Source organism: Lepidochelys kempii, chromosome 7, assembly GCF_965140285.1.
Source record: "Lepidochelys kempii isolate rLepKem1 chromosome 7, rLepKem1.hap1, whole genome shotgun sequence".
Lineage (NCBI taxonomy): Eukaryota > Metazoa > Chordata > Testudines > Cheloniidae > Lepidochelys > Lepidochelys kempii.
In genome coordinates, this window is record NC_136386.1 from 60925560 (window position 1) to 60945733 (window position 20174).

Here is a 20174-nt window from a genome sequence, read left to right on the forward strand (position 1 = left end):
CCAACCAGCATGACCTTTTCTGTAATTCCTGTATATTTTATACCCTGGTGTTATCGTGTCCCATTGATTATCATCAGTCCACCAAGTTTATGTGATGCCTATTGTATCAATGTCCTCATTTAATACCAGGCACTCAAGTTCACCCATTCTAGTATTTAGACTTCTAGCATTTGTATACAAGCACTTATAAAATGTGTCAATATTTAGTTGTCTGCCTTCATGTGATGTAAATGAATGGGACTTTTTTTCATTGGGCTGTTTCTCTTCAGCTCCTATCTGTACTTTATAAACGTCTATCCTTTCCTCTTTACTAAGATATAGAGAATCCCTGTTAATGGATCCTCCCCTAAGAGATGTCTCTGTCTGAACTGTGTGCTCCTCCACACTTGTTAGTTTTCTCCCAGGCTTTAGTTTATAAACTCCTCTATGACCTTTTTAATTTTACCTTCCAGCAGTCTGGTTCCATTTTGGTTTAGGTGGAGCCCATCCTTCCTGTATAGTCGCCTCCTTTCCCAAAAGGCTCCCCAGTTCCTAATAAACCTAAATTTCTCCTCCCTACACCATCGTCTTATTGATGCATTGAGACCCTGCAGTTCTGCATGTCTAACTGGCCCTGCACTTGCAAGCATTTCAGAGAATGCTACTATGGAGGCCCTGGACTTCAATCTCTTACTTAGCAGCCTAAATTTATCTTGACATTGAACCAGGCAAGAAACTATGGTGATGGGCACGGTAGAAACCCAAAGAAAGATAGGACTGAAGCATTTGGTATCCACTAGCCTGTATCCTTCTTATTGTTGTATAGGACCACAGCTTGAATCCTATAGGAGCTGCCTCAACTGTGGCTCATGAGATGGGACACAACCTGGGAATGTCTCATGATGAAGACGTTGGTGGCTGCAGCTGCTTGGCCCCAAAGACCGATGGAGGATGTGTTATGGCAGCTAGTGTTGGGTAAGGAGAACAAAAAGAGAATGGCCATGGGCGTCGAGCATCACTGTCCAGTGTACGTATTGACCTCGGATTGAACACATCAGGCTGGTGCCCCTGTAGTTAAGGTACTCACTTCCATTGAAATCAATGGTAGCACTCTTATGGACTTTAGTGAGAGCAGATTGAGTCCTCATGGACATTTTCTTCTTCAGCTTTATGTTTTTTGCAAGGTTCGACTCACAGATGTTTTAGCTGTGAAGGGATAGAGGGTGTTGTGCAGTTAGTGGTGGTAAATGGAGCTTTTAACCAGAAAGTGCTGTTTGCCATAATGCCTGTTTTTCTTTCCCTCCAGCATGATTTACCCAAAGTACTTCAGCAGCTGCAGTGTAAGTGACCTGCAGAAGTTTCTAAGTGATCCCCGGACTAGCTGCTTACTGAATATCCCCAAGGCTGATGAGCTGTACGGGGTGCCTGTCTGTGGAAACCAGTTTGTAGAGCGAGGGGAGCAGTGTGATTGTGGGACGCCCAAGGTATGTTGACTCCCACTGGGAAGGGAAGGGAAGGGATAGGGAAGGGAAGGGAAGCGTGGCAGCGGAACTGTGGGTTGGTCTGGAACCCAAATGCCCTGCCACTGCATACGAGCTGACCAGAGCCAATGAGCTGTTTTTGTTGCTGCAAACAGATTTCTAGAGCCCCTGCTGCTGTAGTTGCCTGATGAATAACACTTTCTTCCTGTGTTCTTCACTTGGTATTGCACATATTTCTGCTTAAAAGTGACTTGTGAAAGATGTTTTGCATCTTCAGTTTGTGCCCCTTGGTTTTGCTTGTTTGTGCTGGATACAGAGGGACAGAGAAGCTGGGTTTTTTTTTTTTATCGTAAACAATGATTTCTTCTGCTTGTTTCAGCTTCACACATGGCAAATGTGGCTTCCCTAGTTGTGTTTGAGGACTTTCTGGGTGACATAGAGCATATGATTCTTACTATGTATATTGCAGCAGTGCCTGAAGGCCTCAACCAAGATCAGAGTCTCAGTGTGCCAGGCACTGTACATACACCTAGTGAGGGACAGTCCCTGTCCCAAATAGCTCACAGTCTGACCAGAGCAGACAGACAGAGTAGGGGAAGGGTTTGGACACACAGGCAGAGGCCAGGCAAGGAAAGATGTGCCAGTGCCCGGTTAGGGCCAGCATTTTGTTGGGTTTTATTTTGGCATGAAAATCCCCACAGTCTCTGCTGATCCACCTAGTGGATCGGGGAACAGGCCAGAGACCTTCCCCTCTGGTGGAACCCACAGTCCAGTTCAACTTCTCCGGTATCAAGTAGGGAGTTGGGGGGAACCCGGGCCCACCCTCTACTCCGGGTTCCAGCCCAGGGCCCTGTGGATTGCAGCTGTCCACAGTGGCTCCTGTAACAGCTGCGTGACAGCTACAACTCCCTGGGCTGCTTCCCCATGGCCTCTTCCCAACACCTTCTTTATTCTCATCACAGGACCTTCCTCCTGATGTCTGATAACGCTTGTACTTCTCAGTCTTCCAGTAGTACGCCTCTCACTCTCCACTTCTTGCACCTCTTGCTCCCAGCTCCTCGCACGCACCACAAACTGAAGAGAGCTCCTTTTTAAAACCCAGGTGCCCTGATTAGCCTGCCTTAATTGATTCTAGCAGCTTCTTAATTGGCTGCAGGTGTTCTAATCAGCCTGTGTGCCTTAATTGTTTCCAGAAAGTTCCTGATTGTTCTGGAACTTTCCCTGTTACCTTACCCAGAGAAAAGGGACCTACTTAACCTGGGGCTAATATATCTGCCTTCTTTCACTCTCATGTAGGCATCTGGCCTGACCCTGTCACAATATGTATTAATGTTTCAATTTCAATTCAAATTTCCAAAAAATCACTAAATTGGCAACACTGCATGTAACTAGTTCACAAAACTGGTGAGGGTGTTGGGGAAATTCAGGGGGGTAAACACCCCCATGGGGGGCTGTAGGGAAATCCATTGCAGCCTCACTTATTCCCATTTCTATGCTTACTGTGTCTCAGGGCCAGGGTGCCCCCTTCAGGGGCATCAGGGAATCAGCGCTCAAGCTGGGTTGGTCTGTCAGGTCTACTGGCTGGGCAACAGAGCAAGTAATAGGCCAGGCCTCCTGGATGAGGACTGAGCAGGCAAACAGTCTATAGCTCAGGCCTCCCAGCCTAAGGGTTAGCACTCAACCAGGCCGAATGCAAGGCTGGAGTTGGCGGGACTTGGGCCCACCCTGCTCCACTGTGTCCCAGTCCAGGGCCCAAGAAGTAACGGGTGGTCCTGTCGTGGGGTTGGCAGGGAAACATGGGGTCGCTGCCTTGCCTCATGCTGACACAACAGGACAAATGTCTCATTTCCCTAGGCTTCTTCCTACTGGTGTCTGGTGGGCAGCTACGCAGCCACTAGGAGCTGGTTCCCAGGCCTCTTGCCGAGCAGCTCGCTCTCCGTTCCCTCTTCGAGTTTCTCAGTCTCCCGGGACAGTGGTTTGCCTTCTCTCCAAACTGGCTCTGGAGAGTTGTTGCCCGCCACAGCCTATCAGAGGCTCCGCTAGTGGTTCAGCTCCCTGGGAAGGACTTCTGGCTCTTTCCCTGGTCTGACTCCAGCTGAGCTGCAGGATCCTACTCTTATACTGCCTGTTCCACCCCTGCACTTCCTGCGAAGGGGATGGTGCACAGTTAGCTGAGCCCAGCAGGGTGAGTTAAACCCCCTCTGCATCAGAATGAGGCCATTCTGCCTCATTACACCATTACAGCAGGATCACTTATTTCCATAACCAATTACTCCAATAACTCCATTCCATTACTGGTATAAGGCATTTCACACAAGTATAACCTACAAGGCATTGCATGGATTTAACTGGTTATCGTTCATTTGGTACAGAAAATGTGAGTTCCAGCCCCAGGAAGCCATGAAGGGTGCATATCCACTTTGTTTTCCTTTGCAGGTCCTCTTTAAAACACAGATCTGCTTTCTGTATGTAACTAGAGTTGGTCCAATAAACTGGTTCATTAATCTCTTCACAAGTAGAAGTGCTGAGTTTTGGTGGTGGTTGTTTGTGGGCTCTTACTATTTTCTATTCATGTGCATTTGGGTGAGTGCTGAATATTTATAAAATGTTCAGAAATGCCCCAAGGTTCGTGAATTTTAGCACAATCAGTCACAGACCATTGTCAGGAGTTGCGGCATTAATGCTTAGCGTTGTCTCCAGCCAGTCTCAGGCCAAGCCCTCCTGTACATTTTTTCCGATGTTAATAAAAGTAATTATTCAGAATGACTCTGCGGTCTGTCCATTCCCACCAGTGCAGAGGCTCTGTGGTAAGACCCCTTGCTGCACACTCTGGTAGATAGGTTTCAGAGTAGCAGCCGTGTTAGTCTGTATTTGCAAAAGGAAAAGGAGTACTAGTGGCACCTTAGAGACTAACCAATTTATTTGAGCATAAGCTTTCGTCAGCTACAGCTCACTTCATCAGATGCATTCAGTGGAAAATACAGTGGGGAGATTTATATACAAAGAGAACACGAAACAATGGGTGTTACCATACACACTGTAACGAGAGTGATCACTTAAGATGAGCTATTACCAGCAGGAGAGCAGGGCGGGGAGAAAACCTTTTGTAGTGATAATCAAGGTGGGCCATTTCCAGCAGTTAACAGGAACGTCCGAGAAGCAGTGGAGGGGGGAGGGGAGGAAATAAAATGGGGAAATAGTTTTACTTTGTGTAATGACACATCCATTCCCAGTCTCTATTCAAGCGTAAGTTAATTGTATCCAATTTGCAAATTAATTCCAATTCAGCAGCCTCTCGTTGGAGTCTGTTTCTGAAGTCTTTTTGTTGAAGAATAGCCACTTTTAGGTCAGAAATCGAGTGATCAGAGAGATTGAAGTGTTCTCCGACTGGTTTATGAATGTAATAATTCTTGACATCTGATTTGTGTCCATTTATTCTTTTACGTAGAGACTGTCCAGTTTGGCCAATGTACATGGCAGAGGGGCATTGCTGGCACATGATGGCATATATCACATTGGTAGGTGCAGGTGAACGAGCCTCTGGTAGTGTGGCTGATGTGATTAGGCCCTATGATGGTGTCCCCTGAATAGATATGTGGACACAGTTGGCAACGGGCTTTGTTGCAAGGATAGGTTCCTGGGTTAGTGGTTCTGTTGTGTGGTGTGTGGTTGCTGGTGAGTATCTGCTTCAGGTTGGGGGGCTGTCTGTAAGCAAGGACTGGCCTGTCTCCCAAGATTTGTAAGAGTGATGGGTCATCCTTCAGGATAGGTTGTAGATCCTTGATGATGTGTTGGAGAGGTTTTGGTTGGGGGCTGAAGGTGATGGCTAGTGGCGTTCTGTTACTTTCTTTGTTGGGCCTGTCCTGTAGTAGGTGACTTCTGGGAACTCTCCTGGCTCTGGTAGATAAGGGGGGAGTTCCCTCTAGCACTTCCTGCTCAGCTGCCTGCTTTCAGCAGCTGCCCAAAACTTCTGCAGATCTTTGGTAACTTTCTGATTAGTGCCAGGAATTTGATCAAGGAGCAGTGACTGCAGAAACCTCTCCAGGCCATGCCTCTCTTCTCTTTCTCTCCTGTGACTCACATCCTTCTTAATACACCCTTTCTATCCAGTGGGCAGAGGGTTTGGCAATGTACTCTCTGGTGCCGGAGCCCTGCCCTCTCTAGCAAGCAGTATAGAAGAAGTGGTGTTTCGCACCTTCCCATGGTGTTTAGTTTGTAATCTTGTGTTCAGGTTTGGATTTAGATTTTTGAACTTGTCAATTAAGCAAATCACTCCAGGGCAGCCAGTCTGCAAAACACAATCTTTCTCATCCCTGGTCTGAAAGTCAGCCAAAGGGAGATAGCAGCACAGAGTCATCCAAGGATCAATAGGCAGATGTTTTGTTCTCCTGGTGCTCACAGAAGGATGTTATCCTGCTATTTATCTATTCCCAGCTACTCCCCCCCTGTTACTGGCTGTGTCTTCCTGGGAGGGTACTGGCCTGCTATTCTGACATCCTTTTTCTGTAACATGGGGATAACAGTATGTCCCCTTCATTGTACAGTGCTTTGGGACCCATAGAAACATGCTATAGAAGAGCTAAGGATGATTATAATAACTATGTCCATAGTCAGAAGCTAGTAACAGATTGCTGTGTGGGTAGGAATGTGGCGTACAGATAACTTCACAGTGTACTCACAGGAGAAAACAGTGCCATTTCTGCCTACATCCCCCAGTGGTGCCATACAACAGGAGACGTACACAGCCCTTTTGCAGGAGCCCCCCTTGATGACGTTCAAAGGGTTGCTGATTTTAGGAGGTTCTCCAGGTGACTCACTGCTCCCATCCCCAGTGTATCCACTCCCTAACCCATGTGTGTTGTGTTTATTAGGAATGCAGGGATCCCTGCTGCAATGCCACCACCTGCCGACTAAGTGACGGAGCAGAATGTGCTCAGGGAGAATGCTGCCAATGGTGTAAGGTAAAATCAGTCTCCGGATGATGTCTGCTAGGAGCTGCCTTGGGGAAGTCTGGCTGATTGACAACTGGGGAAAAGGGCCCAAAGAAATGAAATGAGGCCAATCCCCCAGCCCTGCAAAAGTGCCGAGCACATGGGTGCATGAACGTGATATTTCCTGGCTTTATGGTCAGCATATTTCTCCTCAAGATGAGAGTCTAAGTAAGCCCGACACGCACATGCTACTGCCAGGTTATCGGGTAAAATGGTATGAAGCCGCTGGGATGCTCAGAGATGTGAACAAACATGTCTGGCTTCTCAGGTAACCCCTAGCTACACCAAAGCAACCATACAGCTCTCTGAGTCAAGGGCTTTGTCCCGGGGGTCCCAAAGGCTGCCAGTCAATAGCATTGTAGCCCTAATTAAATGGATTAAAAACTGAGTAACTGAATGTAGGCTACACTTACAGGCTGGGGGGCTGCTTTTTGGAAAGCAAGGGCTTAAAAAGGGACTTAGAGTCATGATAGGAAGCAGCTGAACATGAGCTGTCAGTGGGATGCTGTACCTAGGGGTATGTCTGCACAGCAGTTGTGAGGTGTAATTCCCAGCCCAAGTGGATAGATGAGCTTGTGTGCTAAAAATAGCTGTGTGACCAGGCAGTAGCTCTGGCTAGCCACCAGAGTACAATCCCATCTGACCCCATGGGTACATACTCTGGCTTCTAGCCTGAGCCACCACCTATGCTGCCATAACCACAGTTCTGTTTTTAGCTCACTAGCTTGAGCAGAGCTAGCATGCATATGTCTACCTGAGCTGGAAATCACACCTACTGTGTAGATATACCCTAAGGGGGTGAATGTGATCCTTGGCTGTATAAGCAGGGGAATATTGAGCAATAGCAAGGAGATGATGTTATCTCTGCATATGGCATTAATGCGTCCAGTTTTAGTGTCCATACTTCAGAAAGGGAATTGAAAGGGTTCAGAAAAGAGCCACAACAATGATTGAGTTCTGGAAAACCTACCTGCCAAAGAAAGACTTAGGAAGCTCAATTTATTTAATTTACCCAAGAAAAGGTTAAGAGATGAATTGATCCCAGTCTATTAGTACCTACATGGGGAGAAGACTTTTACAGAGGGATCTTTAGTTTAGCAGACAAAGACAGAATGAGATCCAATGACTGGAAGCTGAAGCTAAAGACAAATTCAGACTAGAAATAAAGCTTATTTTTTTAACAGGGAGGGTAATTAGCCATGGGAACAGCTGATGTAGGAAAGTGGTAGATTCTCCATCATTTGTAGTCTTTAAATCAGTACAGAATGTCCTAGTGTGAGACATCCTCTCGCTGAACCACGAGATATGGTTCTGAAACAGGAATCACCGGTGGCCATTCCTGTTGTTCAGGAGGTCACACTAGATGATCATAATGGTCCTTTCTGGCCTTAACAGCTGTGACTCTGTGGTTAAAAAAAGGTAGTTGAACTCAGTTGCTTCCAGATAACATTGTACAAATTGTTAAGGCGAACAGGTTGGGTGTGAGTCCCTGAGGAAGGGTCACATTACAAGTGGTTGAATGTTTTCAGGGCCAGCTCACATGCTAAGGATGTGTTTTCACTTTCCTGGTCCAAGCAGTATTCACCCATGACCACTTGATGTTGAAGACTGCAGGGTAGGGCTTAGCACAACTCCCCAAAGTCATACTCCAACCCCAGGTAGTTCCCTGACTAAGACCCTATACTGAAGTCTATACCAGAGCTCCAACTGGCTTTGACTTCAGTGGGACCAGGATCAGCCCCTCCCACTCTGCCAGATCAGCAAGCCAACCAGGGAATGTGTAAGGCTAGGGTGCAGCCTGACTGATGGGCACTCGCTGACACCCCCCCCCCCCCATTCCTTGGGGATTGTGTTTGTGTTTGCTAAGGTGAAGGCTGCTGGTGTGTTGTGCCGTGCCCGTAAGAACAGCTGTGATCTGCCCGAGCACTGCACTGGCCTCTCAGCAGAGTGCCCGGAGGATGTCTTCCAAGAGAATGGTGTGCCATGCCAGTATGGGAATGGCTACTGTTACAACGGGGTGTGCCCCTCGCACAGTGAGCACTGCCGCACGCTCTGGGGTGCAGGTAACGTGGCTCTTTGCATGTGCTCCTTCAGCTCCATGCTCACAGGGCGAGCTCACGCCAATGCAGTGCTGTGTGTATCCATTGCTGAGGCTGAGGACATAGACTGGGAGCCCAAGTCTCCCTCAATGCTCTCATGGGACATACACCCACCCATCCCAGCAGTGCGCATGGCACTTGGCAGGCTAGTTGCTGTAATCCAACAAAGTCAAGGGCAGTGGCTTGCACTCTGAACTTTAGGCCACTAGTTTAGGAAGCCTGACTAGCTTGGCCTTGGCCTCTCTGTGAATCAGTTTCCCCACTTCACTGTGTGTAGGACAGGAGGGATTGGTGTTGCCAAATCAGCTGCCCTGGCCACTAAGTTTGAGGGCTTCAAAGTTCCTTAAGTCAGACACCCAAGATCAGAGGCTCCTGGATGCTATGGCTGCTCCTGGAAGTATTGGCCTGAATGTTTATGAAGAGCTTTGAGATCTGGGATGGAAGGCGCCAGGGACAGGCATTGTTTTATCACTAGTTCCTGGCGGAAGGGTGATTGTGGGTTGTAAGGTGCCCAGTGGGGTGCAGGGAACTGTGGAGCCCCAGAGTCACCTGCCAAAGGAAGAGGGTGGTGGGGGAAGTTTTCGATGTGCCTGGTATTGGGGGAAAGGTGGGCAGAGGTGTCACCCCATGAGGTGTGGTGCTGCTCACACAGGCTCAGCTTAGCTTGCCTTTGTGAAACTCCAGCGTCAGCTCTTCTCTGTGTCCCTGCAGAGGCCCAGGTGGCCCCTGATATCTGCTTTGAGTACAATGGCCGCCAGAAGGACTACCTGCATTGCTTGACAGAGAACGGGAAAAGGCCCTGCAGCCCAAAGTAAGGAACTGAAGCACCCAGTGCCAAGGGTGTGTGAGTCTGTGCATGGGAGTGGAGTCATTGTGAACTGATCCGGAGTGGGAGGGAATCTTCACTGGGAGGTGGCGTTGTCACTGTGAGCCAGTCCTGAGGGGGAGGGGATCTCTGTGGGGCGAAGGTGGAATCATTGTGAACTAGTCCCATCGGGCAGGGGATCTCTATGGGGAGGGGGCGGAGTCACTGTGAGCTGGTCCAGTGCGGGAGGGGATCTCTATGGGGACAAGGCAGAGTCATTGTGAGCTGGTCCCAGCGGAGGAGATCTCTATAGGGAGGAGGTGGTGTCCCCAAGCTGCAGTTCCCGGCCATTGTGTGAGGGGCCATGCTCCAGTCCTTCGCTTTCAGGGACAGGGAACTTTTTTTTATTTTAAGCCATGTCTTTATCTAGGAAGTTTTGACAGGTTTACAAATTCCAGCTATGTAAATATCAGAGACAATATAGTAATCATTACAGCAGTGTTTAGAGAAACACTATTCAGTTATATAATTATTGAATCTCTCTATTTAGCAGGGTTTTACCATGTTACACTGAGCACCTTTACACTACTAATGACATATCATTTCTGGTGATTTTATTAAATGTAGTGAATTCTCTGATTACACACATTTAACAGACCAGGCCTGTCTACCAAATGTTAAATAAACAAACAAACAAAAACAAGTGGACAGGTGTGCTGGTTCTTTTGCAGACGAAGGTACTTTGTCTGAATAGTGAATAAATGGTAACTAGGTATCTAAGTAACTATTTGTCCCCTACCTATTTTGTTGGGTATGTAACTGATGTGTTAATTTTTCCATAACAACCTCCCATGTTTTTTGAACCGTTCTTCTGTGGTTAGGCTATCAGTAGCCCAGCAGCTTGGGATCATTTGATAATAAATATCCAACAGTTGGTGATATCTGGTTACGAATTTCATCCCAGTACTGTTCAGTGACTGAACATGTCCACTATATATGCATAAAATCTCTTCTTTCACCACAATTTCGCCACCATTTATCCCCATTCAATCTCTCTCACTCTCTCCTTCTCTTTCTTTCTATGTATATAGCATAACCTGTTTAAGTTGAAACAGTATCTTAAATACATTTTCTTTTATTGTGCTACAGACTGAGGTTTACTGGTCCTGTTTTCCAGATAAAAGCCCATTCGTCTGTGGTAATTCATCTATCCATGTCCTTTTCCTACCATGTCATATATGGGCATTTTTTTGTTAGGAAAGCTATCTGCAGAGATGTCAATCAATAAATTAATTATACTTGTTTGTTTCCTAATTGAGTAGACCCCATTTCTTTTATTAAAGTTAGCTTTCTGTATAAAACTGCTTTTCTAGAAAGTCAAAAAACTTAATGCATAACTTGAAAGTACTAGTACTTGGGAGAGGAGAATGGTCCAGTTAAAGTTAGTTTTGATCTCTAAATAAGTTAGAAAAGTTTCTTTGCTGAATAACTGGCCAACTGTGCGTATTCTATGGCTTTTCAAGTCTTTAAGCTCTCTGGTTCGTGATTTGGGTTAAGATTTGTATTGTTTGCAATGGGTGTCACTGGTGAGGTAACGTGATTTATTTAATCTCTAGTTCCATCCCAAACCCATAGCTTACAATAAAGAATGTGTACAGATTTCTGGAGCGTGTGATTTTTTTTTTTATTAGTCCATGGTAGTCTAGAAGAGCTTACATTGCCACAATTTTCTTGTTCAGTAAAGACCCAGTGTTTGGCTGGTTTAGAGTCAACTACTGGCTGGTTTAGAGCCCCCAGTCAACTACTGCTTTGAGCTGTCTGGTTGGATAGAATATTTGGAACAGCTAGTCCACCCTGGTTAATGGGTCAATACAAAGTATCTGGACTCACACTTGGTCTTTTCTTAGTCCATATAAATTCTAACAACATCCTCTGTATTCCTGCTAGAGTTTTATCTGGTTTGATTACCAGGAAGATTTTGAAACAAGTAAAATACCCTTGGAAAATGTTCATTTTGACTTTGGCTGTTCTTCCCAATCAAGAAATTGCATATTAGCCCTAGCACTCCAGATCTTTTTTCATTTGCTGAAGTAGTGGTTTGATATTTAAATCGTAAACCCTGTCTAGGTTGCTTAAGATACAAATTCCAAGATGCTCCGGGTGCCCCTAAACCTCCGACTGCCGGAAGCTGGGATTGGACAACAGAGGATGGATCAGTCAAAATTGCCCAGTTCTGTTCATTGCCTCTGAAGACTACTGGACTAAATGGACCATTGGTCTGATCCACTGTGACTGTTCTTGGGTATCTTACAGAATTTGTTGCCCATTTGTACGCAAATGTTTTCTGGGGGAATGACTTCTTAAGTCTGGCAAATTTAAGTCTGGCAGTTCAGATTTGGCATAATTTACTGTAAATCCAGATGCTTTCCCAAAGTCCTGGATTTCCTTATATATTAATTTTAGGGAAATATTTCACTTAGATAAATATAGTATTACATCATCTGCAAATAAAGCTATTTTTGGATGTGTTCCTGCAAGTTTTATTGCTGTGATATATTCATTATTCCTTATTCTCTGTGCAAAAGGCTCCATGGCCAGGGCAAAAAGGAGACGATGGACATCTCTGCCTAGTTCCTCTGCATAATTCAAATGGAGATTTAAATCCATTAACTCACACACCTGCTTTTGGGCTGGTGTGAAGAACATTTTAAGGAACTGGGAACCAATGTCCACATAGGACAGGACTTGAAACAGAAAGTTCCACTCTATTCTACCAAAGGCTTTCTCTGCATCAAATGATAACAAAATAAATGGATCTTTCTTTGCTCTAGCATTATGGATGATTCCAAGGAGTCTTTGAATATTGTTTGAAATTGTCTATCCTTAATTAACCCAGTTTGATGTGAGCTTATATTCACCAAGAGCATGGACTGCAATCGGCTAGCTAGTATTTTTGCTAAAATCTGTCATGATGCAGTAGTGATATGGGCCTATAAGAACTACATATGGTAGGGTCTTTTCCAGCTTCACGGTAGAACAACAATAGCTTCTTTGAGTGATGGTCCCTATGTGTATTCCATAGGTGGGTATACATGCCTACCTGAGTCTGGAAATTCTTCCAAGCCGTGTCCGTTGGCCTGCACATGTGCTGTACAGAGGCCTCAACTAACAGGCAGTTCCCTCCAAGCATATGCCTAGGAGCAGAACCTCCACCACTTAAGCCCAAAGACTCTTCTTCTAGGGCTAACCATGAGGGAAAAGGGCACTCCCATGGAAACTTCATGCATGGAACCTGAGGGACTGGCTCTGCTAAAGACCCCCAGATTGGAGGGCAAAGCAGTTGAAAAGTTCCATTGATCATCTGGGTACTGAAGTGTAAGGACCAATGTTCAACGGCTCCATCCACAAGCGCTGGTCCAGACCCATTGTCAGTACCACCTCATTCATCCAAGGACTGCCCTGCTGCCATGGACTCCTAGAACTTCTCGGACACCAGGGCATATGGACTCTTACATAACACCAGATGATATGTTTCTCCCTTATCAACAGTCTCAGTCTCCTCTTCTACTCATCGTATTTCTTAAAACCTTTCCTAGACCTTTGGCAACTCAACATCTTTATTTGAAAGCTGAAATTCCAGATGATTCCATTGGCGGCAGTAATCCCCTGCCTTCAGGAGGGGATGTGATCCACAACTCTTGACATGAAGGACGTATATTTCCATGTGGACATTCACTCCTCACACAGGTTTATGATCGGCCAGGAACACTTCTAGTTTCAAATCCTCTCCTTTTGGGCAAGCAAGGACACCTGGAGTATTTTGAAAGGTTTTCTCTGTGGTAGCAGCCCAGATGAGAAGCTAGGGCTATATGATATTGCCATACCTGGATGATTGGCTCCTGGTAAGCTGCTCACATCAGGAGATCAAGTCAGTAACAAGGTTCCTCAACAGCTTCCATCAGATCTAGGCATTCACTTAACTAGAGAATAGTCCGTTTTGTCACCCACAATGTTGATAAACCTTATAGGGGCAATTTTATACATGGTTTCCACGAGAGCGTTCCTCCCCCTCAGTCAGATTTCATATCATGAGCACCCTTATTTCACGCATTACCTGCAGACCAGGAACTAAAGTGCACAGGTGCCTTTCACTGTTAGGCCTCATGGCCCCATGCACCTACTCGACACCATTCACCAGGTTCCACTTGCGGTGCGTGCAAACCTGACTCCACTCATTCTGTCGACTGGACAAGGAGCCCATTCCCACCAGAGTTATCTCCTCCATCGCCTGGTGGTCGAACCCAGAAAAGATTATGGTGGGAGTTCCCTTCCGCTCTCCCACCCACAGAGCCACCATTGTGATGGATGCCTCCCTCCTGTGGGGGGTGCTCACTTGGACAACGACATTGCTCAGGGCACCGGGACTTCAAAAGAGGCCAGACTACACATCAACATTCTGGAACTGAGGGCAGTCTGCCTTACATGCGAGGCCTTCCTCCAGCTCATACACTCACTCCATATACAGATAATGTCAGACTATATCACCACTGTGGTCTGCATAATAAGGGAGGGCCAACATCTGATCCCCTCTGCCTGGAAGCCATCAGACTATGGAACTGATGCATCAGGAACTGTATTATGATACAGGCTGCTTACCCTTCTGGATATCCACAACTCCCTTGAAGGCAGACTAAGCAGAGACTTCTTGGCAGACCACGAGTGGGAGATCTACGACACAGTCCTAAACGAGATATTTACACAATGGGGAACACCACAATGGGACCTCTTTTTATCCCAAACGAACAGGAAACTTTCCCTATATTGCTCCGCAAGAGCCATGGGTAATGGCTCCCAGGGCGATGGACAAACAACCTCAGATATGCCTTTCCTCCCATTCCTTTGCTTCCACGGTTGTAGAGAGGATATGTCACAATGAAGCCAACAGTATTCTCTTAGCACCCAGACACTTCTGATGAATCCTGTCTGCCCCCTAATTAGGATCTGCCCACTCCCAGACCTCCTAGCTCAGGACGGGGAAAATCCAGCATCCCAACCCAAGGTCTTGCCACCTCACGCCCTGGTGTTTGGATGGGCATCAGACACAACGCTCATGTTTGGCCCCTGTTCAAATTATCCTTAACCAAAGTAGGGAAGGTTCTACTAGAACCTGCTACCTGGCTAAATGGAGACATTTCTTGGCCTGGGCACAACTACACCAACATTCTCCAGCCACTGCAAGTATCCTGGTCATTTTAGATTAATCTCCTGTCTTTGAAGACCTCGGGTCTCTCCCTTTATTCGCTGCAAGAGCACCTAGCAGTGATTAGTGCATTCCTCCCTCCGGTGGAGGGACGTTACATCTTACTCACCCAACTATAGTATGGTTTATGAAAGACCTAATCAGGACCTTCCCACCAGTGGTTAAACCAACACCTCAATGGGGCCTTAATCTTGTCCTGTCAAGACTCACCAGTCCTCCTTTCGAACCCATGGTGACATGTTCCATGCCCCCACCTGTCCATGACGGTAGCATTTTTGTGGCTGTCTCTTCAGCCAAGAGGGTTGGTGAACTCAGAGCCGTCCTGGTGGACTCTTTTTTCACAAGAAAAAGGTCCCTCTTCACCTACACCCTAAGTTTCTCCTTCAGGTGGATTCTGAGTTCCACATCAATCAAACTGTTCACTTACTTCTACTTGCAATGGACCAAACCTATTAGAAAATCACTGAGACGTTCTATCACCATTGCAGAAAGATCACATGGACAAGCTACATCGTCCCAGAACATTTCTAAGTGGGTTTCAGGACGCATCCTACAGTGCTACAGGGTAGCAAAAATCCCTCCCTCCAGATCCACAGTTCACTCCATGAGAGTGCAGGCTGCCTCCAGGGCATCCCTATGTCACAAGACACCTGCAGGGAAGCCTCTATAGTTCTGTCCACATGTTCGCGACACATGGCACTTTAGTTCATGCCTCTGCTGTGGATGCAGCAGTGGAACCTGCAGTGCTGCAAGCATATTTACTACAAGCTTCCTCACACCCACCTCTAGTCTCAGCACTGCTTGCCAGTCACCCATCGGTGGAAGATACATAGGGACCATCTCTTGAAGAAGTGGGCTTTACTTACTTAACTGCAAGTTCTTTGAGATGTGTGGTCCCCATATGAATTCCACTGCCTGCCCTCCATCCCCTCTGCTTTGGATCATGTGGGATTGCAATAAGAAGAGGAACTGGACAAGTTTGACCCGCATTGTCTCTTCTATCCTCTGTAGGGAGTATGAGGAGATCTGTGGTGTATGTGTGGGCCAACAGACACTGCTTGTAAGAATTTCTGGACTCAGGCACATGGCACACATGCATACCCATGTGTGGAATATAGATAGAGACCACAGATCTCAAAAGAACTCCCAGTTACAATAAGTAACCTCCATTTCTTCCATAGGTTGTTGAAGTTCCTTCCCTAACAGAATAACATTAAAAGTACCACTCCAGGGACCCACTAATACCTCCTTAAATACTTTGTAAAATTCAGCTGGGAAGCCACTAAGGTTTTAGAGTTTTACCACTTTTGATATTTGCTACTGCATCTAAAATTTCTTCTTCTTCTGTTATTTCTTTATCTAAAGTTTCTTTATCAATTTTATTTATATTTGGCAAGTCTGAAACTTCCAGATATTTTTCAGTAACTTCAGAATTTGGAGTATCTGACGTATAGAGGTTTTTATAGTAAGTGGCAAAAGTAGCACATATTTCTTTAGGGTGTGTAATTATCCTTTACTGATTGTTTTTAATTGATGGAATAATATTTGATCTTTAATCTGTTTAAGCTTTTGAGCCCAGAGTTTATCACATTTATTCCCTTTTTTCATAAAACATCTGCGTTGAATACCGAAGAGCATTTTCAGTGGCATCTGTTATCAACATACTGAATTTCCCTTTCATATTAGTTAGTTGTGCATATGCTTTTTTTTAACCTACATTTTTATGAATGGCTTTTAAACTTGGTATCTCCTGTTCTAGTTTTATTTTTTCTTGAGCTCTTTCTTTTTTCAGTTGAAAGATTCTGCTTACTAACTGGCCCCTAAATATTGCTTCACTTGCCTCCCAGAGAAGACCTCTTTTTTTTTTATATATTGTCAGTATATTTATTTGAAAGTATTGAACAATGGCTGCAACTTGACCTTTGTCCTGGAGAAGTAAGCAGTTCATTTTCCCAAAAAGTGATTTTTGGGGACCATCCCAGCCATCAAGTATTATTTTCAATGGTGCACAATCTGACCATGTAATGGTGCCAATTTCTGCAGTTCTTGTCTGCTTTATTAAGAATTTAGAGATTAACATTAAATCTATTCTAGTACACAACTGATGAGGGTGTGAATGAAATATGTAATTCCGTACCCTGGGTGCCATTCTCTCCAGCAAACTGAGAGATTCAATTGTAGGCACAGAGACGTCAATGCTGCACCTTCGTCCCTATCCACCTTGGCTTTTTTATCCCACCTGTCCCAATAAGAATCAATGTGCAACTGAAGTCTCCTCCAAGTATAATTTCCCCTTCCCCAAAGCATTGCTGTATTTTAAAGAAGTCCTTAAAGAAGGTTTTTTTGTTTTGCTTGGGAGCATACACTGAGCCACTGTTATTAATAACCCAGCAATTGTGTCCTTCAATAAGATAATCTATCCCTCTTTATCCTGAAATTGATCTTTAATCTAAAAAGGTACATGTTTAACAAATATCATGCCCACTCCTCTCTTCTTTTCTTTAGCTGAAGCAAAAAATGTCTGTGGAAACCAATAACCTTCCATGTTCATAATTTGCTCCCTCCTCATAGGCTTTAAGGCCAGAAGGGACCATCATGATCATCTAGTCTGACCTCCTGCACATAGACCCATAACCTCTCGCTGAGTTACTGAAATCCTCAAATCATGATTTAAAGACTTCCAGTTACAGTGAATTCACCATTTACGCTAGTTTAAACCTGCAAGTGAGACGTGCCCCATGCTGCAGAGGAAGGCAACCCTCCCCCCGCCTCACGCCTCCCACACAAAGTCTCTGCCAGTCTGACTTGGAGAAACATTCCTTTTTGACCCCAGATATGGCAATTACTTGGATCCTGAGCATTTTGTCAAGACCCACCAGCCAGACACCTGGGAAAAATTCTCTGTAGTAATTCAGAGCTCTTCCCCTCTAGTGTCCCATCACTGGCTGTTGGAGATATTTGCTGCTGGCAGTCACAGATCGGCTACGTGCCATTGTAGGCCGTCCCATCATACCACCCCCTCCATAAATGTATCAAGCTGAGTCTTGAAGCCAGTTAGGTTTTTTGTCCCCACTGCTCCCCTTGGAAGGCTGTTCCAGAACTTCACTCTGATGGTTGGAAACCTTTGCCTAATTTCAAGCCTAAACTTGTTGATGGCCAGTTTATATCCATTTGTTCTTGTGTCCACATTGGCACTTAACTCCAATAATTCCTCTCCCTCCCTGGTATTTATCCCTCTGATGTATTTATAGAGAGCAATCATATCTCCCCTCAGCCTTCTTTTGGTTAGGTCCACCAATTTGGTCCTATTAAGCTATTTGAGTTTGACTTCCCCTTCGGATGTGGTAATTTCTACTTCCATACCCTCATTACATTAGCTACCCTGCTACTGTCCTTAAGCTTCTTATTACCCTTATTAGAAACTGAGGCAAAATATTTGTTTAGGTGTTGGGACATGCCTAGGTTATCTTTCATCTCTACCCCAGTATTTATTGCTCGTCGCAGTGCTTAGTGGTCCCACTTCTTCTTTCCATGTTTTCTTATTTATATTGCTAAAGAACCTTTTACTATTGGTTTTAATTCTCTTTGCAAGGTACAACTCTGATTGGCTTTTGGCAGAACTCTTTTTCCCCACACTGTCTGACCTCCGAGAGATGGCTTACTTTGCTGACCCATCCCATCTTCTATTCCTTGGAGGCTTTCATCTTTCTCTTAATCACCTGTTTGAGATGCTTGCTCATCCAGCATGGTCTGCAACCCTTCCCTAAAATTTTTTTGCCCTTGCTTGGGATTCAGGCTTCAGATAGCTTCCACAACTTTGTCTTAAAGTAATTCCAAGCCTCCTCTACGTTCAGATCCTTGAGTTCTTCAGTCAAGTCCACTTCTCTAGCTAATTCCCTTTATTTTTTAAAGTTTGCCCTTTTGAAATCAAGGACCCTCGTTGCAGGTCTGTTTTTGTTTATCCTTCCATCTAGTTTTAACTGAATTAACTCATAATCACTTGAACCAAGGTTGCAACCTACAACCATTTCCTCTATGAGGTCCTAACTATTCACCAATAACCAATCTAAAATGGCATCATCTTTTTCGTTGGTTCAGTGTCTATTTGTTGAAGAAATCTGTCGGCTATCACCTCCAGGAAAATCTGAGCCCTACCATTATCAATTGCATTTGTTCTCCAATCTATATCTGGGAAATTAAAGTCTCCCATAATCACACAATTCCCTGTAGTATTTATTTCATTAAAAACATTAAACAGGTCTCTCTCCATACCCAGATCAGACCCTGGGTGTTTGTAGTACACCCCAAGCACTATCTCAGAGGTAGCTTTCTTCCCCAAAGTGATTTTGATCCAAACAGACTCTGTTCTATCCATTCTCTCACTTCTAATTTCTTTACAGTCTACCTTGTCATTAATATACTATATTGCTATGCTCCCATCTTTACCTTTATTCCGGTCTTTCCTGAACAGCACACACTCTTCGACACCTGTGTTCCTGTCATGATGACTGTTCCACCACGTTCCTGTTACCCCTATAATATCTGGTTTCATTTCCTGCACCAGTAGAGCTAGTTCTTCCATTTTACACCCAGGAAAAACGTACTAAAGTGCGCTCCTTGCATTGGTGTACAAACATCCTAGTTGTTTCTGCTTGGCTTAGCCCAGATTCGTCACCTGATTAGGTACAGTCAGGTTACTTCCAGTATCGCCTATCCGACAGTTAGTGTCATTGGTATTGGCACTCTTTCCTCTTTTTGTCCGTTCTCATAGCCGCTACCGTTCCTTTCTCCATTGCTGCATTCTCACTTTCTGTATTTTCCTCCCAGTCAGTATTAGAATCAGGCGTGGAGATTACATGAGCATCTCCCAACCATCTCCCCAAATTCCTAGTTTAAAGCTCTTTTAATTGGTTGTGCCAACCCCCATCCCAGAAGTCTAGTTCCCTCCCTACTTAGGTGGAGTCCATCCCATGAGAACAGTCTTCTGTCTGTGAATGCCTCCCAGTGGTTGAACACCCCAAAGCCCTCCTTATGCCACCACGGCCTGAACCATCTGTTGATCATCATAATCTTGTCTTGCCTTCACTCTCCTCGTCTAGGGGCAGGTACAATCATACTGAAGGTCATCTGAGCCTCTATTTCTTTAAGCATCTTCCCCAGCCTGGCGTAGTCTGCCTTGATGCTTTCCAACAAGAATCTAGCCCTATCATTTGTTCCCACATGAAGGACAATCAGTGGATTCTTTCCTGCTCCCATTAGGATACTCTTCAGCCTCAGGTCCACAACCCGTATCTTAGCTCCCGGCAGACAGCACACCCTTCTGTTCTCCGGATCAGCTCTGGTGACAGGCCTGTCCATTCTTCTCAGTAGGGAGTCACCAATCACATAAACCTGCCTCTTGCTGGTGTTGGTGTGATTTTCTGGCCTTCCTCTTGTCGTCCCTGGCAATCTTCTGTGAGTCATCCTGTATCCTCCTGGGACTCCAAACTTTGGTTATCTCCACTGATCCTTCTCCTCTTCTTGTAGGATTAGCCACTCTTCTCTTCTTCCTTGCCCTCC

The 20174-nt window shown here is 45.4% G+C and overlaps 1 protein-coding gene across 2 annotated transcripts in view; it reads left to right on the forward strand.

The window, feature by feature from the left end:
* The window catches only part of ADAM8 (ADAM metallopeptidase domain 8), a 99867-nt gene that overhangs the window by 60776 nt on the left and 18917 nt on the right, over positions 1–20174 (forward strand). For both annotated transcript variants that reach the window (XM_073353122.1, XM_073353123.1), the window contains exons 11-15: positions 806–954; positions 1286–1463; positions 6332–6421; positions 8319–8514; positions 9262–9361. In XM_073353122.1, coding sequence (XP_073209223.1) covers positions 806–954; positions 1286–1463; positions 6332–6421; positions 8319–8514; positions 9262–9361 — 713 coding nt within the window. The remainder of the gene's footprint in view (positions 1–805; positions 955–1285; positions 1464–6331; positions 6422–8318; positions 8515–9261; positions 9362–20174) is intronic.